The 24470-nt window shown below is 43.0% G+C and overlaps 1 protein-coding gene across 5 annotated transcripts in view; it reads left to right on the forward strand.

The window, feature by feature from the left end:
• CSGALNACT1 (chondroitin sulfate N-acetylgalactosaminyltransferase 1) overlaps positions 1 to 24470 on the forward strand; it is a 304182-nt gene that overhangs the window by 216687 nt on the left and 63025 nt on the right. For all 5 annotated transcript variants that reach the window (XM_063085938.1, XM_063085936.1, XM_063085940.1 and 2 more), the window contains one exon: positions 2384 to 3229. In XM_063085938.1, coding sequence (XP_062942008.1) covers positions 2641 to 3229 — 589 coding nt within the window. In that variant the 5' untranslated portion in view covers positions 2384 to 2640. The remainder of the gene's footprint in view (positions 1 to 2383; positions 3230 to 24470) is intronic.

Genomic DNA, 24470 nt, shown 5'->3' on the forward strand with positions numbered 1-24470 from the left:
TGGCAGAGCTGGCAAAGTGACACCTACTCGTAAGAATGACATTCTGTGCTGCCAGATGAAAAACCTGAAGTCTCCATAGATGCAAAACCCAAAGGATAATCTTCTCCTGACTTCAGCAAGGAGATATTCCTAGCCTCTGCAGTATCACCAAGTTGTAATTATTTTTGATTACAGATTAGATTGCTGGAATAATTAGGAAATATTTTGCCGTTAATGGATGCAGAATTTTGCTTCTGACATACGTTATTTGCTCATGACATTTAAAAGGAAAAATTCGTCACTGCTTTTTGACAGCAGTTCTTAGGGCTTTTTGTTATTATTTTTTAATAGTGTATTCTTTTTAAAGATTTATTTTTTCCTCCCTTTTTACTCCTTTTTTCCAAAGAATGGAAAACCAAATAACCTTGAGATTTATATTAGTGAATTTCAAAAGCCAGACTAGATTTTAGAGAGACTAATGGAACAGAATAAAATGACATTCTAGTTTTAAATTTCTTTAACCATAGCCTTAATTCATTGCTTCAGTTAACCAGTATGATTGTAATCTATTATGCAAATATAACAATTATTCCATTTTAAAAATCTGATAAAATGTTGCATTCTTTATTTCCACAGCACAATAAAATGTGTTGTATGTTCCATTTTTGTTTTTTGATTTGCTTATTTTGTCTTTAATGACAACTTATTTAAGTAAAATTCTTTAAAGTGGCAAAATAACATAACATGTCTTCACTGGTAATTTAATACTTGGATATAATGAGCTCATCTGAGAGATTTCATTAAAAACAGCAAGGTGCCTGAACACCAAAGCTGAGATGTTTTTAATCACAGAATTATAGTAATTATACAAATCCCAAGATTTTCATCAGACACAAAAGGCTTCCAGGGCTAACCATGCACTTTAAACTTAGCACTAATAACTGTGTATTGTTCTAAATTATAGTAGAGAAAATCCTCAGGCCAAGGGAAATATTACAGTGTTGTGTGTTAAATTTTTAAGAAAACTTGAGAAATAATCTATTTTAATAGCATAGTGGTATCTATAAGAGGCACATCTCCTGGGTAATAGAAGAGGCCCTCCCATGTGTAGACACAGGACATAGCAGATGAATATTCAGATAAAGTCAATGAGCCTGTTATTTGCAATATCTTCAGAATGTTAGAAGAACATCTCTCTCTCCACCCAGGAGTCCTGAAGTTGCTAATTGACTGGGCTGGCCTCCTCATTCCCATCAGTAAATGAGACAGACCACAAGTAAATGAAGTGATTATGGGCCCAGAATCTGGATTTCTGGGTTGGGTGAAGACTATATAAAGAATAATATAGTTATTGTGGAGAGTATTAAAAAGGACAAGTTTTTATAAAATTGCAAAAGCACTGTAACCTCAGGGAGCTTATGTTTAAGAGAAGTGATAATAGAAAGATGCATTAGGAAGGCTTTATAAAAATGCCCTAAACAAGAAATTTCGTTTGATCTGTTTTCCATTCATCCTTCTTTATTTATTTATTCTGGCTAAGATGGGTAGGGGAAGCCAAGGAAAGGGGATTAGGCAGGGAGAACACTGAAACAGGAGCCTGCCGTGGGATGTGCCGGGCGGGGGAAGGGTGCAAGGGAGGTGGACTCCTCATCTGCTACAAGGGATTTGGAGTTGAGGTGCAGAGCAAGGGAAAGGCCCTGTGATCTAAGTATTTCTGATGAGCAGTCAGCATGCAGCAGAGGCGTGCCTGAGATTTGATTGCCGACAAGACATCATTTCTGATGTAGGTTCTTCTCCCAACCTCATTCCATGCTGTGATAAACTCACCTTCCCTTGTCTGCAAGCAGAATTGGCTAGTCAACTGAAACAAATGTCCCCTGGTCCCTTCTGAACCTGTTACCATCACATTTATTATTTGCTAATTTGAACCCCCAGAGCTTCCCACCTCCTTCTCAGGAAGCGTCTTGGAGGAGCTTTCCACCTGCTCTGAATGAGCGTGCACAGGGTGGCCCTCCGAGAAGGCCCTGCCTGCGATTTCAATGTCATTTAAATGTTTACTTTTTCCCTTCTAACCATCAAAATATGTGCCATTGTGGAGTTTAACAGAAAAAGAAAAATATAGAGAAAGAGAAGAATCACTTTTAATCCTTCTACCCAGAGAGAATTAATGTTCAATTTTGCAATATTTCCTAGCCATCTTTTTTCTGCGTCCTTTGTACTTAATTTGTGTTATACTGCAGATGCACATTTCTGTTCTGATGTTTGAACATTTAGCGACATTTAATCATCTGTCACAGCCTTTTCCATAAACCCCACGGGAGGGCTATTGCATGTTGATTGCCCTGGTGCACAGAACGGTGTTAGTCTCTCGTTAAGTGTCCCTGTCATTTGTGTCCCTTCCCAGGTCCCCTCCACACCAGGAAGGCGATGATGGGCATGAAGGTGCAAAGTCTGAGGCGTCCCTCAACGCATCGCTTCTGCCCGGACGATCACCCTTTCCAAGTGGGACAGCGGTTCCGCGAGGAGGTCGACTCCCGGGGGCAGGACGCGTTCTCGAAGGAAATGGATGCGGTCGGCTCGGGGGCCCCCCGACGCGCGCTTCCCGGGGTCTAGTCCCGGAGCCTCCGCGGGGCTGGCCGCATGGCTGAGTCCTGAGTGAGAATGGTGCGACGGGGGCTGCTGGCGTGGGTGTCGCGCGTGGGGGGGCTGCTGGTGCTGCTGTGCTGTGCCGTGTCGGTGCTCTACATGCTGGCCTGCACCCCGAGGGGCGACCAGGAGCAGCGGGGGCTGCCGCGGGCCCACGGCCCTACGGGCAAGGACGGCTTCCAGGCCGCGCTGCAGGAGCGGGAGGAGCAGCACCGCGACTACGTGAGCAGCCTGAAGCGGCAGATCGCGCAGCTCCAGGAGGAGCTGCAGGAGAGGGGCGAGCAGCTACGGGGCGACCGCGACCCCCCGGCCAGGAGCCAGGCCGACCTGCTGGCCTTCCTGCGCGCACAGGTGGACAGGGCGGAGGTGCACGCCGGGGCCAAGCTGGCCACCGAGTACGCGGCCGTGCCCTTCGACAGCTTCACCCTGCACAAGGTGTACCAGCTGGAGACCGGCCTGACCCGCCACCCCGAGGAGAAGCCGGTGAGGAAGGACAAGCGGGACGAGCTGGTGGAAGCCGTCGAGTCGGCCTTGGAGGCCCTGAACAGCCCTGCGGAGAGCGGCCCCCATCAGCGCCCTTACACGGCCTCGGACTTCATAGAAGGTTGGCATGCTGGTGAATTGGGGGGAAGGCAGAAGAAAAGGTGTCTGGGGTCCCTGCACCCACGCAGGGTGTGGCTGCCGGAGGCCGGCAGCTGGCTCTGGGATAGCTGGTGGAAAGTTTTATGCGAGGGACACCAAAGGTAGAGCACGGATTGTTATTTTGCAGAAACATCTGTTTCCACTTAGTTTCTTATGGAAACCACAATCATGGAGTGGACAGTTTCATGATTCCTTGGCAGGAGAAGGGAGAACTTCTTGCTTTCGTTTCCAAAAAAAAAAAGAAGAAGAAAGAAAAGAAATAAAACCAAATATAAACATAAAACTGAAACCCAAATAGGATAGGACAGGCCATTTTTATTTTAGAAGTGCCTTTGCACAGGTACTTCTAGGAATCAGGCCTGATTAGCAAGCCCACTGATAGCAAACAGGTAGTATAGCCCTTCATGTGCCAGGCACTGTTCTAGAAGGGACACTTGCTAATTCACTTTTTCCTCATAGTGACCCCATTAGGGGATGAGGAAAAGGAGGCATAGATTAATTAAGTGAATACCTACAGTTGCTCAGCTAGCAAGTGGCAGATGGGCACGGATTTGGACCCAGGAAGCATAACTCCAGAGTCCATTACACTGTACATATTGTCAGGGCACATGGAAACTAGCCAGCCCAATGGCTCAGCTTTCATTTATGGGCACAGGACAGCCTAGTATTTGTTTATGTCTAATTTTAGAAGACAGCAGCCTTGTTCAGTTTCTTGAAAGACTCATAAGTATCTTCTTATTACCTATTGTTATGGTTAAAAAATCAAGTAATAATTTGGGAGAAGTGTCTTCAAGGGCATCTAGTTCTTTCCATTGTTTCTGGGTAGGATCTACTTCAACTTGTTTAGAAATATAGCTGCGTCCATCTAACCCTACTCCCTACTTTGGTTATGTAATAACCATCTCATGGGTGTACAGTCAAGTTCTAGTAATATCAAAACCCTCCTGCTATTTCTGCCTGTTCCCTTTGGGCATTTTCCCATCTTATTCTTTCTTCCATTTTATATGTGAACCATAAATTGATGCAATTTTATTATAGAATCATTTTTCAAATACCTAGAGCCAGGCAAAGAAATCTTTTATAAGATCAAGCTTTTGGTATGAGGATTTGAGGGTTTTTTTACTCATTTATATGAAATATTAAAAAGGCCTAGAACATTTGGCAGCTAACCAATATAAGCACATGGCGAGCACTCAGTAACAGTTTAAATATAATGATGCAACATCACATTTTATAGTGCTTTACAGTTTGTGAAGCACTTCAAGATATATTGTCTTACTAGCTGACCTCCAGGGACAATCATTGAACACCTTTTTAAAAAATCCTGGTTGCCACCCTCCCTGGATTATGCTGCATAGAGCTGCCCACATACAAAGCAGTTTCAAAAGAACTTGATTGCAAATCAATGCCTGCAGTTTGGAATGCTTGCCCTGGTGATTTTCAATCTGCATTCATATTTGAAATCTCTGTCTGCTTTTCTATGTACTATGTCTTAATACATAAGGCCTATCTTTCTCAATCAGCAGTAACACCAACCTCTTTTCCCTGAGTTTATTTGCTCTGAGATTTGGCTTTCTACTAGAGACACTGGTGTCATAACTACCCAACATTGCTTTCATGTACAGCACAAAGCTGATATTTTAGGCAGATCAATCCACATGTATCTTACAAATTTGGTGAAAGTCTAATCAACTGTTTTCATATGATAAGTAAATAAAGACAAACGATTTAAATAAATTTATGCAGATTTGACTGTCATAAACAGCACGGTTTATTTCATTTTTAAACATTCTTATCAATAACAAAAATTATGTAGGCGATCTTTTATATTCATAGGAAGCAATGCATTATGAAAGATTCTACTAGGCAGAGGAAGGTTCAGGGAGGTAGAATTAAATGCAATATAAGGAATAACTTTGAAAATACCATAGTAATGTTTCAGAACAAAGTGGGATTCCTGCCACTATAAGAATTCTATCATCAACTGGATGACCATTTGGCCAGCAGATTATAACTCATGATTCTAGCACCAGAGAGGTGGTTGGACTGAATTACATCTGAGGACCTTTTCAATCCTGGTTCATGATTTTTCGATCTATACCTAGTTAAGGAGAAAAAGGAATGGAAAAGGTCTGATTTGAGATCTGTCTTCCATAATGAGTTAGAGCAAGTGGTAGGACCATATAACAGTGAAACTAATCTTTAAAGTAACTTATTTGGGTTTCTAAACATAACTTTAGAGAAAGTGACTTTGTGTCTGAGGTTTTAGTAACCCAAAACTTGGACCAGTTTAGCAAAAAGTTCATGGGAAATTTTTAAGCTAGAAACGGGAGATTTCTAAACAAAGGCAACACATTTTCTGAACCCTGAACTAATAAGATAAAGATGGGGATTCTTTGTGTTTAAAGAAATAATAAGGAAAAACTGTGGAATGTTCCAGATGATAATAGTTATGTTAAACTTAAAGCTAACAGTGAGGTGAGTGGCATGACAACACAAGCATGGGGAGCTATGTGACTTTGACCAAGACCCTTAAGCTCCTTGAGACTCAGTTTCCATGTCTGTCAACAAGAGGCTTGACACAGACATCCCCCATGACCCTACCCAGCCCCAAGCTTTGGACCTATCTCATTTGCAAAATACAAAGCACTGCTCCAGCTTCTTTTCTTTGCAGCTTTGCCAAGCGGCCCTCAGAAATGCCATCAGCCATCAGCCATCTCTGAGGGCTGCTCTGTGATTCCCCCTGCTGGGTGGCCCAGGACAAGCCACCTACCCTTCAGGATACTTCTCTATAAAAGAAGGAATTCAGGTAGATTATTATCTGTCTCTAAAACACAGAGGGAATGATATTTGCCTCCTTTTCTCTTTCCCCAGATGCTTCATTGGCACTGATTTTGGTGTCAGAGCTTACATAATAGCACTATTTTTTTTTACAACCATCTGGAAAAGGAAGTGAAGGTAGAAGGCACAGATCCTGTGCCTTAGGATGCCTGACTGTTTTTCTCCTCAAGTCAACAGAAAATCCCCTTCTTTATGTTCGTGTCTCAGTTATTCCTTCAGTATGGGCTCTAAAGACTAATGTGGAAATCTGAGCAGCACATCTATTGAATTTGATTTCAAATTTTTAAATAGAGCTCTTAGACATAAGTTTGACATCCTTCCATAAGACAGTTTAGCGTTCTGAATTATTATTCTTTTACAGTGCAGACATCTGAGGATGTGATTCCTGTGCGAGACGTATTTTCTACTGTCTCCATGGTGCAGCTCAGTCTCCTCCAGCTTGTACAGGCTTAGTAGTGTGGCAGGAGCCAAAAGACTTGATCCTGGGGTGAGATGGAGCCAGGCTATAATCCCCCAGAAGGTGAAGGTTTTGAGGCTGCTATGGTTTGAATGTGTCCCCTCCAAAATTCAGGTGTTGCCAAGGTGGTGGTATCAAGAGCTGGGGCCTTGAAGAGGCGATTAGGCCATGAGGGCTCCTCCCTTTTGAATGGGATTAAGGCCCTTATTAAAGAGGCCCTTCTGCCCTGTGGGGACACCACTTTCCTCCCCTCCATAGGACGCAGTCCTCACCAGACACCTGAACCTGCTGGCACCTTGAATCTTGATCTTCCAGCCTCCAGAACTGTGAGAAAATAAATTTCTGTTCTTTATTCATTACCCAGTCTGGGGTATTTTGTTGTAGCAGCACAAAGTGGTCTAAGACAGAGAGAACCGTGAGATATGATTTAAAACAAGGAGACATTGAGATAGCTATAAAAACTTTGCAGCAGGTGCACATGACATCCCAGCCTCCCGCACTCCACAACCAGGACCTCATAGGGATGCTGAGTTCTTGGCTTCCAGTTTGTGCAACACCAGGTCACCTCTAAGGGACACTCTGCTACCACTTTCCTGAAGCTTCTCTGGCAAAGTCAGATCCAGGTCTAGGTTCTGGTGCTTGGCGATCCGTGTGCCAGTGTCGTAGCAGACAGGAAACGGGCCCTGTCCTCAGCGTGCATTGCAGCGTCAGGCTGCTCTGTCAACAACTTTGTGACTCAGTGTGGACATGATGAGACAGGCATTCAGGTGCATTTCTGGGCACCTGGGAGCACCTGGGAATTGTGGTGCAGAAGTAAGCAAAAGTGGGAATCCTTCACAGGAGATGGGGCTCTCCTGAGTTTGGGGTGTGGTGGGGAAAGACTCACTGGCAGGCAGGACAGCAAGAGGACATCAGGTCCCGAGTTAGGCAAAATTCTCAAAATTCTCAGCTCTTGTCTCCAGGAATGCGAGTGTGGCAGAACTTGGGACAGTCTTGTGACCAAGCCTCACTTCACTGTGTGCTGGAATGACCATGTTGGTTTCTTGTGAAGTCTGGAGCAGGCCCACGTGATGCTAGCTTCCTCTGTCACCTCACCCATCCCCTCCATCCCACGACCTCTCTCAAATGTCCTCATTTGTTTGCCGATGATTTAAGTTCTATAAAGAAGGAGAAATGCTTTTCATTTGGAAATTAGAGATAAGAGGCTTAAATGCAAATAAATGGTTTGAGGCTACACTTTGTAGAATGGACGCTTCCTGTGGTGATGGTAGTGATGGCAGGAAGCCAACCCTAGGCCCTGCCACCAGGGCCCTGCTACCGGAACAGCCCCATGCTAGCCCAAGTGTTCTGATGGCACAGAACACTTTGAAATTCTTAATAGTTTTTGAATAATGGGCCCCCTATTTTCATTTTGCACCAGGCCCTGCAAACTATGTCGCCAATACTACCGCCAAGGTTGGGGGACAGGAGGGAAAGGTAAAGGAGAAGATGAAATTAGAAGACCAACCGTACTGTCCTGGCACCTTTGCCAAGGATCCGCTCTGCTGACCTTCAGTGGACTGGAGAGAATGGATTCTGTGCATGGAGTATTTTGTCACAAGACCACAGGAGCAGTCTTCTCTGTGACTTTGTGTTACGATGATTTTGTTGTTGGCAGTTTTATTGTCCTTATTCAGAACAGTTTAGTTCCCAGGGGACTTTTTTTTTTTAAAGCGAGGTATCGCTATTGTTCCTGGCTTATGTTTCGTGTTAAGAATACATGAGAGAAGATTTGTGATGCTCTGGGATGTCCGAGGTGGGGGGACTTGGCTTTGGCTGGAGACATCAGGAGAGGCTCAGTGGAGAGAGGGGCTGTGTGCTCTGTGTGAGCTGGGGGTGGGGAGACGGGCAGGCAGAGGCCACCTTCACACAAATGGTGCCACCCTCTTGGCAGGGCAGGTGCTGCAGCTCAGACTTTACCCTTCTCAGCCACGTTGGATAGGAAGCATTGTCCCTGGGAAAGGACCTGTAGCTTTTCAACTAGACCCCCCGCTTTTGCTCAGTTAGGGTCATAAATGGTCCTGCACCAAGGCTTAACTGGCTATGCACGCAGAATGTCCCCAGTTGTTTGGGGGGACAGGAAAGGAGAATAAACCCAGGTCACAGGTCTGAAGCTCTGATAGCTGCCTATGTGGGCAGACGAAGCCCTAAATGATTTCAGGTTCAATGTGGAGAACTGAGTCCTGGTGCAGTGGCTTCAGAATTGGCGGCTGGACGCCCACCAGATGGCCATGAAAGATGTTGGAAGAGGTGAGACCGAGTTGGTCTAGAAGGGTGATGGGGGGAAAGGGTAGGTGGGGAACAGAACGGCAGCAGAGTGTGAGAAGCAGAAAGCAGATTGACTCAGGATAGGACTAGTGTGGGGAGTCAGGAGGGAGTCCATCGTGACCAGCAAGCAGGACCTGAGAGGCACTGGGAATGCAGCTCACGGGACCCTGGGAGCCACACACAGGGGTCCTCTGGATCTGGAGAGTTACCTTAGTTAAAAGATCCTTCCTCCTCCCTAGGAGGCAGGAACTCAGCTCTTGAGTCTCAGATAGCCCTTCTCCATCCACTTGCTCAGTTACTTGGGGCTCAGTTATTGGAGTGTTCCGGAGATCGCGGTGGTCAGAGGTGGGGATTGTTTATTCCAGCTGATCCCATGTCTGTGCATCAGGTGCTATTTCTGACATTTCACAAGAGCTATCTTATGTAATCCCTCTTCTACCAGTGGGATGGGAGCTCTCAGTATGACCATTTTGTCAATGTGAGATCTGAAGTTTAAGGAGGTTTAGTACCATCCCTAAGCCTCTTTGAATCCATGGTGAGTGATAGGGCCAAGATTCAAGAGCCCGTCTGCTCCATCCCTTAGATTTCAGCCTCTCACTCTGCCACCTCGCATGCTCTGAAGGTCTCTGACTGAATACTCTCTTTCTGGGCCCAGAACGATGTAGGGAAATCTTTTAAAAACACACCCAAGGCATGCAAACACCCTTGGGAGGGCCCCACACTAGTGAATTGTACAAACTTTCTTGGGAAGAAATTTTGGTAGGAAGAGAAGGAAAATGTGAGCTCCTTGGGAAGACAAGCACAGGAACAAAATGCAGAGGACAAGTTCATTAACTTACCCCAGGGAAGGACGCACAACACCCAGGAGCCTTAGCAGCAAAAGCTTTCTTCAGACTGCTCAGATGCTGTGTCTCTTTCAGAATGATTAGAGCATTATGGGAAAAGGGCAGGGAGTTGAAAGAGTGAGGAGAAAATACTGAACTCAGAACACCTAGTTGAGTTACATTAAAGAGCTGTTTCGCTTTCTCGTCAGTTCCTTAAGGAAAGAAACAGGGTTTGCATTTCTGTTATATTCTCCAAAGTATAATACTTTACCTAAGTTTGGATTTCATGTAAATCCACAATGTAGACAGTGCTGGAGGACTCCATGATCTCGTCTCACCCTACCTTTCCGATTTCATTTCCTACTGGTCCCTCATCCCTTTCTCCTCCTGCTGCTGAATAACTACTCTTTGCTGTGCATGCCCTGACACTCCTCCTCTGCAGATTCCTTCACTGGAAAAGCCCTGGCTCCCAACCTCTGTACATCCCATATTTTACATTCTGTTTCCTCTCTGCAATATTTTCTGATTCTTCCAGCTGGAAGTCCTCTCTTCCCAAAGGAGTGTCTCATGCTTGAGGGCACATCTTTCTCCATCTATCCTTATAGTTCTTCGTTCAGACTTAACCAGTCTTTATTGATAGGGTCTAGCAACAGTCATTGAAAGGCAGTAGGTTTTCCTATTCGTTAATTGCATAACACTCTCAGCATTCTTTGCATTTAGGATTATCCCATACTGGAGCTGAGCTAAGTGAGGCTTCCAGAAGTATAACACCCCCAAGGTCCTGCTCCTGGTAGGTGGAAGAACCTGGTCTCCAGACTCACTTAATGCCCTCTCTCTGCAGTACCCTCCTGCAGGGCAGGATCCATGTTTCCTTCAGCTGTCAGCTCCTATCCCCCCGCACAATCGATACAAATAGTAAAAACTGCTTGAAACCTTTTGGAAGAAATATTTATATAAAATCCAAGGCATAGACAATACTCCTACAGATCTGCTCTACCCTTACAGGTCTATTGTAAATGAGATGTTTGGACCAGATGACAGTTTCCATAGAAGTCATGTCATAAATAGTACTTGGATTCCTGGGATAGACCACACATGTGATTTAAAATCTAAACTCAGGAACATAAATGCCAGGGTTTGGGGATAAGTGGGTATGGAAAGAAGCTTCTTTAGAAAGTTATTTTCTTTTTCTCCCATTCTAGGTTCTAGTACATTCTTGATGTAGTACCTAACACTAAAACCACTTTTTAAAGACTTTTTATTTTGAAATAATTTTAGGATTATAGGAGACTTGTAAAAATAGTACAGAGCTCCTATATTCCCTTCTCCCAGTTCCCCTAGTGTCCACATTGTACATAATCACAGTACAATTACTAAAACTAGGAAAATAGCATTGGTACAATACTGTTAGCTAAACGATGCCTAGGTTTTGTTTTGGTTTGCTTTTGTACTTCTCCTACTTCATGCTCTCTGAACTTCTTATATCTGTGGTTCCATGTCTGTCATTCATTTGGGGAAATTCTGAGCCAGAATTTCTTCAGGTATTTCTTTGCCCTGCTCCTTCTGTCTCCTGTGGAATTCCAGTCACACTGCTTAATGTCATCTTACAGCTCTTGGATGTTCTGTTTCTTTATTTTCACATTTTTTCTCTTTTGCTTCAGTTTGGGTAATTTTTCATGACCCACCTCAAGTTAATTGATTCCTCAGCAGAGACAAGTCTACTGATGAGCCCATTAAAAGGCATTTTTATCTCCATTACTGTATTTTTTATTTCTAGCATTTCATTCAATTCTTATCATTTCCATCTCACTGCTGAATTGGCCCACCTGATTGTACATGATGTCCACTTTTCTACATATTAATTACAGCTATTTTAAATTCCCTGTGGGTTCCAGCATCTGTGTCATAACTGAGTCTGGTTCTCATGATTGCTTTGTGTCTTGGATTTTATTCTTTCCTTTTCCTATTCCTCATAATTTTTGTTGAAAGTTGCATACTTATGTGGATAGTAGAGACTGTGATAAACAGTGTTTATGCCTGGAAATGGCTTTTCCTTCTCCTAGGCCTTTAGTGGGGGGGGTTGGAGGGAGGAATGAGTTCCCCTCATTCATCTAGTCAGGAGTTGGGCTGGGTTGAAGGCTGTTGTTGCCATGGCTACACTCAGTGCTTCACAGGCTTCAAATTGCTTTAGTGACACTCGGTGTTTAGGGTGGGGTTGTTTTGCCTGAGCACTGTCCGTTCAGCCCTGCAGTCTAGGCCTTCCCTTTGCTCTGTACCTCAAAGAAGTTTTCTTCAGACTTCTCTCTCCTGTCCCACTCCCAGAAATATTCTGCAGTTACTGTTATTCAATGCTCCTTAGCTCAGCCGTACAGGGGAGGAGGGTTGTCTCTGATGTCCTCACTAAATCTCAGTCCTGGACAGGCACCATGTCACTGGGTCTTGAAGTATTCTCCTGTCCCACCCCCAAGAGGAAAGCTTTCCCACCCCTCCCTTCCCCCGCTGCAATAAGTTGTCACCAGCTCCCTGAGGGTGGGAAGGTTTGTGGACCTTTCCCTCACCACTAAGGTTTTTGTTCCCTAGAGGAGAGACAAGAGAGAAAGGTCCAGGAGGGGTTTCTTGCCCCTCCCCCAGGCACATCCTCCAGCGCATGGACACTTTCTTAAGGTTCTTTCTGGTCTTTTGTATGAATGTTCAGTGGGGTTCCTGGAGGAAAAGCCTGCAAGAAGATGCAGACTTTTCCATTTTTCAGAACCCCAAACATCTTCCCTGCACTGCGTCTTCCTCATTTCATTAATGTCTTTTTACCAGTGGCCAGTTGCATCTGCCCCCTGAGCAATGGCTCACATCTCTTCTTTCCCTGCAGGAACCTTTCTCTCCTCAGCTTTGGGGCCAGTTGTTTGCTCAGTGACAGCAGCTCTCCACTAAGTTAAAAAAAAAAAAACTTCCATTTGAGTTAGTTGGGGTCTTTTTCATTGAAAGGGATGCTTTTTCGAGTTCATTATATCCTGGAACAGAAGCAGGAGTTTGAAACTGCTTTTTTAAATAACAACTTAAAACTTATTGATTACTTTGTCTACTTACATTGCTCTACAAATCAATAACCTCTTCTCACAAACTAGTTTAAACTATCATGCACAATCCAACAGTTTAAAACACTGTGTTACATTGATTTTCCTCATGAGTAGGGATGTTGTGGTAATACCCCAAATTGAGAAGTCCATTATTAGAAGATTCAATGAAACCTCAATGAAAACCTTCAATGAAAACCTCAGATCCCATGATCTGCATTCTATGGCGATGAATTAGAGAAATAGCATTGTTTTTAAAATCCCTATCTTGTATCATATTTCTATTCTTTGAGTTTTAATGTTGTGAGCATTGGGCACTTAGATTTATTTTCTCAAGTGCTGAATTATCATAAAAAGTAAAACTATTCTTAGTGTGGCAGTTTATAATTGGCAAGTGCAGTGCCCCAAACTGGTGGTGTCGAGTCAACCCTGTCCTCCTCATTGCCAGAATTTGGGGTCATTATTTTCTGTCTCTTCCCTCCTGTCACCTTAGTCTACCTGGAACGCAGTGTACCTCATTCCAGTGTTTATACAAGTTCTGTGTAAGCTGGATTAGGGAGCCAAAAGGGTTGTGGCAGGACAGGAAAAGCTATTACCTTATTCCCATCTCAGCTGTCCACATTTTGCTTGCATCTCCCCTCTCCGCACAGGCCTGGAGACATATCGCTGGCTGAAGTGTCACCCCCACTGATGTCTCTTAGTCCCCACCCTACACAAACCCAAGATCAGGAAATAAAGCCAAGACTTTAGAGTCTCAGGAGGCTCTTTGCTTCCTTCTCAAGCTAGTTATGCCTTTCCTCTGGGCTTCTGTCACCTCTGTTTCCTTCCCTTTCCTGAGCCCGTCCCCGCTATCTGGAGTCTGTGCCCTAAGGAGCCATCTCCAGTGACCTCTCTCCTCCCCAGTCTCCTGCCTGTCCTGTGGGGGAGGGATAGTCCCTCTCATTGCCCCTTGTGAGACGTTCTGACTTTCTGAAGTTGTAACTGTGATGGATTTCAGCTACAGGCTGGGGTTGACTTACATAGCACTATACCTGCTGTACTGCAGGCACATAACGGGTTAAAGAGGCTGTTGGGAGCTGGTCTGAGGACTTCACCGCAACAGATAATATGGTTTTTGTGCTTTCTGAGTGACTTATGAATGAACTTTGGAACACAACCCATTCATACAGAGGACTGCCTCCTTGCATTGTAATTCTTGCTGTCATCAGCAGCCAATGTTTCTCTGCGCCATAAGTCAGAATCTATCTGATTTACCCAGAGAAAGGGAGCATCTGGATGGCAGCATGAGATTATTTTGACTGGAAGCAAGAGACAGGGCCTGCAAAGCGTCCTTCCTCCCTCTGCATCTGTTTCCGTTGAGGTTGCTTGTCCGAAGTCAGCATCCATTTTGGGCTTTTCCTTCAGAGGAGGTCTGCGGAGCCTCTTGCCCACACGACTTTACTCCCAGTGTGGGACCTGCAGGAGCTCAAGGGAGAGAGAGATAAACACCAAGAAGAGTGGCTCCGTGGTGGAAATGCTTGTTTAGATCTTTCTGCCCTTGGCTTCCTGTTTTCACTGTGGCCAGAAATGAGGGGAAGAAATAGACCTTTCAACCTTGGAGTGCTGCATTTAGTTTATCAATCGGTATGGAAAATGCAATTCTGGGAGGTGACTTCATCTGAAGGTTTTTGTAAGGAGTATACTGACTAGAGAATTGTAGAGAGGAAATTAAATTGCAGGAGGAGGTAATTAGGTTAAGTGCTACTTGAAACTTTGTAGCTAGTTAAACTTAAGAACAGATGTGTAATGGGATACAGTGAGATTTGTGTTTTGAGATTGGTAAAGACTTAGGTACTCAACAATCTCCATTCTTTGGACATGCCTTAGGCATTGTGTGTGCTGGAAATGGACAAAGCTAGACAGTGTGGTCCCTGCCCCCTCACAAGCCTCAGAGCCTAGTGGGAGGGACCCCCAAGTATGCAGGTAATGACAGCACAAGGTCTTACATTAAACAAGTGGTACAGGGAGAGAGAGAATTAGCCATAGGATAGAATGATCAGGAAGGGGCATCACAGGGCGGGCTACCCCTGAGCATGGCTTTGAAAGACAGGTAAGAATTGGTTCAGACCAACAGTGTGTGTGTTGTAGGGGAAGGGAGCTTTGCAGGCAGCAGGAATAACATTCGTAAAACACAGGGGAGTGTAAAAGCTTGGTGCACCCAGAGAACCATAGGTGATCAGATAGTGCTGGAGTATTAAATAGGAGCACAATAGGTTGTGGTGGGAAGAAAGGACATGGCAAGGTGACAACTTAGGAATTAAGCAGGGTCAAGATTATCAAGCATTCTATATGCTATCAAGTGTTTGCAGTTTTATCCTACAGGGCGTGTGGAACTCTTGGCCATTTTAAATGTCATGGTTAGATCTGCTCTCTAGCTGAGTCACTCTGATAGCAGGGTACAGGGTATATTTGAGTGGATTAGAGTAGAGGCAGGTTTGGAAAACAGTTTGGCAGTTTCTCAAAATGTTAAACATAGAGTAACCATATGACTCAGCAGTTTCAGAAATTTACATTCACACAAAAACTTGTACGTGAATGTTCATAGTAACATTATGCATAGTAGCCAAAAGGTGGATATAGCCCCACTGTCCATCAATGGATTGTTAAACAAGTGTGGTATATCTATACGATGGAAAATTGTTTGATCATAGAAGGAAATCAATTACTGATAACATGCTCCAAAGTGTATGGCCTTTGAAAACATTACACTAAGGGAAAGAAACCAGACACAAAAGACCATGTGTCAGATAATTCCATTTATATGGAATGCCCAGAATAGGCAAATCTATAGAGACAGTGGATTAGTGGTTGCCTAGGACTCTAGATAGGTGGGGATGGGGAATGACTGCTAATGGGTACAGAGTTTCTTTTGGGGAAGATAAAATGTTCCAAAATTAGACTGTGGGTGGTTGTACAACTCTTTGAACATACTAAGAAGATTTATTTGTACACGTTAAATGTACATGAGCCCATGGCTCACTTGGGAGAGTGTGGTGCTGACAACACCAAGTCAAGGGTTAAGATCCCCTTACTGGTCATCTTTTAAAAGAAATAATAATAAAATAAATGGTGAATTGTATGGAGTGGAAATTATATCTCATTAAACCAAATAAATACATAAATAAAAATAAGTAAGACACAATCTCTGTCCTCAACGGAAAAGAGTGGAAACTGGGAGACTAATTAAAAGGCTTTAAAAATAGTTGAGGTGACTGAACTGAGGCTTTTGCAGTGAGATAGAAGAGTAGGAGGGATGCAAAATATGTTCAGGAGATTATAATTCTTTAGGTTTAACCTAGTATCCTAGGCTTTTCCATAGCCATTTCTCAAGAGTGTTTAATGAAGAAGCTATTATGAACCTGTTTGTTTATATGATGGCTTTTTCAAAAAAGCATTTAAGGCGCCTGTAATATTTATTGATTTCCAGTCTCCTTCCCACTTGTGTAAGTATTCAGCCTTGTTACGTAAGACATGGCCTACTCTGGGAAGGGGAGTTGGGGCAGAGACTAAAAGAAGGAATCTTATTTTTACTATAAGATTAATTCAGCAGACAAAAATATGAAAAAAAAAAATCTGTTTACATTGATTCTGATCATAGTCAACTGATGACCATAAAGGTGAATTTCCAATTTGGAAATAATTTTCCAAACATGCAATTAACTAGTTCGAGGCTAGACCAAGCATCATAACCAAAAGCATGGATGCCATTGCTAGGCCTGGAGCTGGGCTGGCAGGATAGAACAGTACAATACCACAACACAGCTGGGCCTCCAACTGGTGTGGAAGTCGAGCATACCTTTATCATGACAGCCTTTAGGGCAAAACCCGGGTCAGAGCAGGGCATCAGGCCTGGCACCAGTGAGGCTTGGCCCCAGCCGGTAGGCTGGCCCCAGCAGGGTAGCTGACAGCATTCAAGGGGCTGGACATGGATAAAGGTTTGAGGTTCAAACTAGATACCGGGAAACAGGCAGAATATGTGATCTGACTCAGCAGACCAGGAATAGTGTGCTGTAACCTGAGAAGACAAGTGAATTTACCACCCTGGGATAATTATTTATTCAAAGAACATTTACTGAATGTCTGCTCCCTGCCAGGCATAGCCCAGGGGTATGTTGGTTGATCTCAGGATGAGGGCTGTGTGCTCTTGACCCTAGATATGTGCTTTTCTGACTAGTTCTCATAGTTAATATTTTGTTACTCAATTCCTGTAAATTTCTAGACATTTTATAAAGGATTCTCAGTAGTTACTGATATTCCTGTAAGGCTACAGTGTAAACACATTCATTTCCAAGTTCATGGCTGAACCTCCTTGAATTATGAATATGTTTATGGTCAATAAGTAGTATTTATTAATAGTGGGGTATATACTCTGGCTTTCCCTCTGTGTTTAATGAAATCATTAATCTCTGTAACCTCTACCCACAAACAAAATTGCACTGGGATTCATGAAAAATTGTAGACTCTATGGCCTCATAAAGTGTATAGAATATGAAAGTTTGTCTTAGTACCCTTCAATTATGTAGCAGATTTATTCAGAATCAGCCATGTCCTTTGCAAATTATTGGACAGCACAGAGACACACATAAAATGCTTAGAGTGAAATGTAAAAAGACCTTACTTTCTTTGGTTAAAGATGCACATGCACATGACATAAGTTCTTGCTTAAACTTGAACCCAGACAAATGTCGTGAAAGATAAATGAGCAAAAGAAAAGAACACATCACTAAAGAAGAGAAACAGTATCTGGTATACACATGAAAATGTGTTCAATTTTTCTTACTGGGAAGTAGAGAAAAATTAAAACAAAAGTAGAATATTAAATTGCCCCAATTTTAAAAATGACAACACATATTGGTGAGGGTGGATGAAATGAAAATTTACACTTCGTGGGGGAAGTGTAAATTGGTATAACCGTTCTGTAAGTAATTTGTATCAAGAGCCTTCAGAATGTTTGTACCTAGGGTTGGTCAGTTAGCTCAGTTGGTTAGAGCTCAGTGTTGATAACACCAGCCAGCCACAAAAAAAGAAAAGTGTTTTTGCCTTTTCCCAGTCTTTTCATTTTTGAAAGCTTATTCTCAGAAATGTCCATGAATATTTATATCAAGAATGTTTATTATAGAAATGTTTAGAATAGTGAAAAATTAGAAAAACTCAGTTGTGGAACAGTAGGAGACTGGCAAAATTAGGCAGTATCTATACGGTGGAATATTGTGCAGGAACTAAAAATTATTTATTCAATAAACATTAAGTAACATAAGGAAAAGCCTTGCTATGAGAAAAATTATAATTTTAATTTTGGAAATAATTATAAAGTTTATATCATTCAACGTAAAGAAAAGTGATTGAGAGGATGAAAATCCTATATCAAAGCATTTATAGTTTTTTTTTTAAGTGGTAGAATTATGGGTGGTGGTGTATTTTCCAGACATTCTACTTTGAAAACCTGTTCCTATTATAATTTGCAAAATACAACAATGCTTGAATCATGTTGACATGACTGAAAAAGAAACTTGTGCTTGACTCCCTGAAAGTGACAACATAGGGCAGTTGAAACAGACGCAGGGTTCAAGGTGGTGGTGATTGGGGCATTTCCTACTGCCTAGTCCACAGAAGAATCCAGAAGCAAAAAGTACAATTACAGGTCACTTCTCAGTGTTGATCAATCTTTACCTTAAATACCAAGACTGGAGCAGGCAGCCTGAAAAGGCAAGGTTGTTTATAGGAAGGTGGTTGTCAGCCTGTTGAAGAAGTTTGAGCAAAGCTTCTTTGTGCTCTATGCCCCATCGCCCTTCATCCTGATGGATGCAGGTGTCCATGCTGCAGAGAACTGCTCAGCATCAAACTCTGAGCAGGTGCAGGTTTACCCTCACCAGTTAGCTCTGCAAAAACAGTGGCTTTGTGTCCTGTGGCCTGCTATGTTTTGAATGTTCCCTCCAAAAATCATGTTGAAATTTAATTGCCACCGTGACCATATGGCTGGTGGGGCCTTTAAGAAGTGGTTAGATAATGGGTCCCCACTCTCATGCATGGTTTAATGCCCTTATCCTGAGTTACTTACCGTGAGAGTGGGTCCCCCTTGCTTGGCCTTCTGCTCTTCCACCATGGGATAGCATAGCACCATGCTCTTGGACTTCCCAGCCTCCGGAACTGTAAGAAATAAATTACTTTCCTTTATACCTTACGCAATCTATGGTATTCTCTTACAAGAACAGAAGACAGTTAGGAAACATGGCCCCTAAACAGTAGTTTGGCAGAACCAGCAGTTCTGGCGTCTCCTTTCAGAGTCTCTTTTCTCGAAGCATCTTATGATGCTTTCTAACTTTTTTTTTTTTTCCGGCCCTTCCAGGACTCCTGTGAAATGGATAGGAGTTTTAAATGTCAAGAGGAAAGAGAACAGAACACTTTTTCTTCCTTCCTGTCATAAGTGCCTTTTTTTTTTTTCTCCCAGCCTGTCTCTCCCTTTTCCCTCCTTTCCCAAAAATATGTTTCAGAGTCGGTTTGTGAAAACCAGTGTGAGCTGCAGCCGCAGCCTCTCCTATGTAGCCTTCCATCTGTAGCTTGGTCTGTATTATGTGCCATATATTTAGAATGCCCAAATTAGCAGTGTTCCGTGTGCTATTTTAAGAGAAGCTGGAAAGTCAGATGGAAGAGCAGGGCTATTGATCAGGACTGGCTTCTGAATGTTGCGGGATCTTATCCTCGAATCCCAGAAGTTGGAAATATTTGGGAGACTTTAAGAGAACAGATGGCCCATGAAGGCAGTTGGCCCAGGCGGTAATTAGTCCACGGAGGCAATTGGTCATTTTCAGAGCTTGGAGCAGAATTTTGTTTCTATTTATGCCATTCAGAATGTGAAAAGAGACTTTGACTAGAACATAGAGCTAGAAAATGTGTGGAAATGTGTCATTATAGCTGATAGATATCAGCTCAGCTTGGCTTCCAAAGTTAAAGGGTCCTAACAGAAAGGTCGATGGAGAGTTCTTTGTTTTTAATTTAAAATTGGAGACAGTCAACTTTGTTAAATAGGGCTAGGGAAAGATGCCATTGTAGAGGGAGCCAGTGAAAACACACTCAATGGTGCAAAGACCTCACACACTTCCTTTTCACAGCATCTGCATCAAGTGATGATTATGTTAGTGGGTCCCCCACCAGGCTGAGATGAGAGACCATATCTCACGTTACTTTGTAGCCCTGACACTAAACAGAGTGCCTGGTACATAGACGTTGATTAAATGTTTGTTGAATGAATAAATGAACTCACAGAGGAAATAGGATCAAAGCAGAGGGATTGACCTTGGAAGGGAGGAAGGAGAAAGCTTCCTTTGAGACCCAAGAAAAGGATGGCTCTGCAGAGCAATGAGTGAGTTTTTGTTGATTCGATTTTTTCCTTTGAGAGAGAGACTAGGAATTTAAAGTCTAAGCATGTAAAAATCACCACCATAATAGATATTCAGTAAATGTTTGACAATGATGATTTTATGTGACAATTTTATTCCCCCATATCTGTGTGTATTTGAATTTGACTCTTTAAAGCAGAAAGCTGATTTAATTGTAGGTTTGGTGTTTCTGTTTTAGTGTCATCCTGATTCTCTCACTTATTCCACTGTCCCTCTCCTCTCTCTTCTGAGGACACCCTGCGTCGCACTGTGTACTCCCAATGTTCTCTTTGCAGTTAACCCCTCCTAGGTGACCTGGTCACCCCATGTTTCATCCCCGTTTTCTACCTATAGGACATGCATCTTCTGCCCTTCAGATGGGGGCCATCATTTGTCCTTGGACTTATCTGCACATAATCATAACTGGGTATAATTATAGTTACTTTTCAAGAATCCTGGCCCTGTGTGAAATGAAAACCCTCCAGTTTATTAGACAATCCCATCCCAATGCTGTCTTCTCAAATTTGGCTTTGGGGTCAGGCTGCCAGTATTTAAATCTCGGCTGTGTCACAGGGTGCCTATACTCTCTGCTCCTCAGTTTCTCTGTCTGTGAATCTGACATTATTGACACCTGCCTCATAGGACGCTGTGAGCAGTACGTGTGGTAATACACACAATGCTTTCATAGCAGTGCCCGGTACAGTAAATGTTAGCAATTATTACTACTGCTTTTGCTATTCCTTGGTAGGATTTGGGGAAAAGCACTTTTATATCCCAGAAATTTTTTAAGACTCCCTCCCTGGCCCTTCATACCCTTCAGAATTCATAGTCGATTTTCACTGACACCATTGAGTAGTGGCAGGTTCATTTCCTTTTCTGGAATCATTTTCAAAATATCATTTAACATAAACAAAACTAAACTTTTTCTTTTCTTTTTTTTTTTTTTAGTGAAGAAGTTTTGAGAAGTTCTTTTTCATAGAATTAGGATTCTGATCTAACCCTGTGTTGATTCTATGGTTGTCAGTGGTCATGTTGAAAACATCTCTAGTATATTAACATAACTAGTACATTAATCATGTCTTTCGTGTATATTGTGTCTATTGGGGTAAGAGGGTGTCTCTTGGGAAGCGTGTGATATGGAGAATTTTGGATCTGGGGTGAATATCAGTGCTTATTCACATTTGTTATTTGTTTCAGCATATCTTGGAATGTGAGTTTTCATTTTTTCGCATTTCATTCTTTGGGCTGCCATCGTTTCATGCTAAAACCCCAAGCCTTCTTTGAGCAGAGAGCTCAGTGATTTCATGATCTCTACAGTGTTTTTATCATTAGTGGTGTAGGAAGGGTATCGGTTTGCCTGTGAAAAGACACTTCTGTGCTGAGAACCTCCGGGAATAACAGGCGTGTACCAAGCACCTTAGCTGAAGCAGCATCCTGGCCATTGCTCTTTTCTGGAATTTCACCCATTATTCTTGTTGACTTTCCATCCATCATGTTAATTGCTATTAGATTCTAGTTTCTCAGGCCCAGAGCTCATGTGTCTCACCCTTTGCACGAGGTGCAAGCCCCACCATGGTCTTGACACACGGTGGCCCCTTCTTACAACATGGGCTGTGACCTGAGACCTCCCTGTCATGGAGACTGGGTATCCAGGGCTCTTTGGATCTGGACCCAGTTTGACTAAGCAAGAGAACAACAGCAAAAGAAACTCATCATTTTATTTCCAGATACCGTAGCTACTAGTGGGAGGTGAAATGTTCTTGTTCGGTGTTGGTTGGAGTGAAATTGTTTGTCTTTTTAAAGCAATGCTGTGTTGTAGGATATTAACATGATAAATGAGTCTCTGGGGCAGAACATGAGTAAATGTTAAAGCAGAAGCTTTCAGGAATAAAATTTAAGCTCTTTAGCGTTGTCTGAAGAAAAAAAAATTGAGATAATTCTTCAGAAAAGAAGTGTTGCATAAAAGTGCAAGGTGGCATCTGAATGTAGGTTAACTTTCTTCCCCCAAAATAATGGTTAAAGGATTTCTCTTTGCCTTGGCTTCCTAAGTGGACGTGTCGTAAATCCTGGTATCCATCCATTCACACAGGCATTAAAAAGCAGATAGCCTTTTCAGTTAGCATTCTTTCAACAGCTCATACTGAGCACCTGCTGTGTGCCAGGCACTGTCCCAGGCATTGGGGATCAGGAAGCAATAATCCAGAAGAAAAGCCTGGTTTGCGGAGCTTACATTCTAGTTGAGGAAACAGTACACTCTAAACCTAAATAAGTAAATTACATGGTATGAGAAAGGTGATTCCCTTTACAGAGGGAAAATAAAGGAGTTTAAGGTGGGTAAGGACTGTCGGGGAGGATATGACAGTCTTAAATAAGACAGTCAAACTGGGCTTCATCGAGAAGGTGACATCTGAGCAAAAACTTAAAGGAGGGAAGGAGCAAGCCATTCATCCATCTGGAGGAAGAGGGTTCCCGATGGCAGGAGCAGCTGGTGCCCAAGCTCTGGGCAGGAGCCTGCCTGCCGGGCTGGAGCAGAGCCAGGGGTGAGGGGGGAGAGGAAAGGCGGCTGTGGTCAGAGGAGCAGGGGCAGGCACGCCTGGCCGGTTTTAAGCAGAAGGGTCACATGATCTGACTTGAATGTTTTATTTTATTTATTTTTTTATTTTGTCATTGCACAACATAAACATTTTCTGTGGCCTTTTACTAATTTCTCCCTAGCCCTCCCCACCCCTTTCCTACCTCTGCTGGCCTCAGTTCTGTTCTCTCCTTTTGAAAGTTCAAGGAATTATTGTGATTGCTCTTTCTTTTTTTATTTTTCTGTCAGCTCCCACTTATGAGTGAGGACATGCAGTACTTCTCTTTCTGTATCTGGCTTATTTCACTTAATATAATTTTCTCTAAGTTCATCCATGTTGCTGTGAATGGCAAAATTTCATTCCTTTTTGTGGCATAGCATTCCATGGGGTATGTATACCACAATTTCCTTATCCAGTCATCCATCAATGGACATTTAAGTTGGTTCCAACTCTTAGCTGTTGTACATAGAGCTGTGATAAACATGGGAGTGCAGGTGTCCCTTTGACATATGCCAGGCACAGGAAGAGAAATACCATATGTCCTCACTCATAAATGGGAGCTGAGAGAGAGAGAGAGGACGGAAGCAAGGAAGGAAGGCCGGCCACAATAAAACACGGAACTTTCAGAAGGAGAGAAAAGACCCATAGTTACTAGAGGTGGGAAAGGAGGAGTGGGAGGGGATTAGTAATTGGGTAAAGGACATAAAGAGTAGTTGTGATTTGTCATATGAACATGCTCATAATACTGATTTGATCATCATATGCTGTACACAAATACTGATAGTCAACTCTGTATCCCATAACTATGTATAACCACAAATAAATAAATAAATAAATACTTTTTTAGGGGGGAAAAGAAAACACATTGCTTGAGATATCATCTCACACCAGTTAGACTGGCCATTACCAAGAAAACAGAATAACAAATGCTGGCGAGGATGCGGAGAAAGGAGAACGCTCCTACACTGTTGGTGGGGCTATAAATTAGTGCAGCTGTTATGGAAAATGGTCTGGAGGTTCCTCAAACAACTACAGATAGAACTGCCATACGATCCAGCAATCTCGCTGCTGGATGACTTAAGTTTTATAAGGGTTACTTTGGATGTCTTGTTGAAAACAGACTCTGGGGAGGCAGGTAGAAGCAGGGAGATGGTTAGGTGGCTGCTACACGCACCAGGCAGCAGGTGACAGTGGCTTGGGCCAGGGCGGTAACAGTGGAGGTGGTTAGAAGTGGTCAGAATCTGGTACATGGGGTACTTCAAAAGATCGTGGAAAAATAGAATTGAAAGATAATGCGAGTCTTTCCAGGAGCTTTTTGAAGTATGCTTGTATTTTGAAGATGGAACCAGCATCGTTTGCTATTGGATTGTTGAGAGAAAGAAGAGTTGGAGATGAGTTCGGGGATGTTAGCCTGAGCAACTATAACAGTGAATTGCCTCATTTTAATGTAATCACCCCTTCAAGGACCCTATTGTCAAATACTGTCACGTTCTGAGGTACTGGGGTTAGGCTTTCAACATATGAATTGGGGGGGGGGACACAATTCAGCCCATGACATCGGTCATCTTTGGTGTCTGGGAACCTGGAGGCGTCGTGTGATTAGGCTGCCTTGCAGCCTGGCACATTGACTCCAAAATGAGAAAGTCGGTAACATTCCTTATATTATTTTAAAGTATAAGTAAGTCTATCAAAGGATAATCCATTGAAATAAAGGCTGT

This window comes from Cynocephalus volans, chromosome 2 (genome assembly GCF_027409185.1).
Source record: "Cynocephalus volans isolate mCynVol1 chromosome 2, mCynVol1.pri, whole genome shotgun sequence".
NCBI lineage: Eukaryota > Metazoa > Chordata > Mammalia > Dermoptera > Cynocephalidae > Cynocephalus > Cynocephalus volans.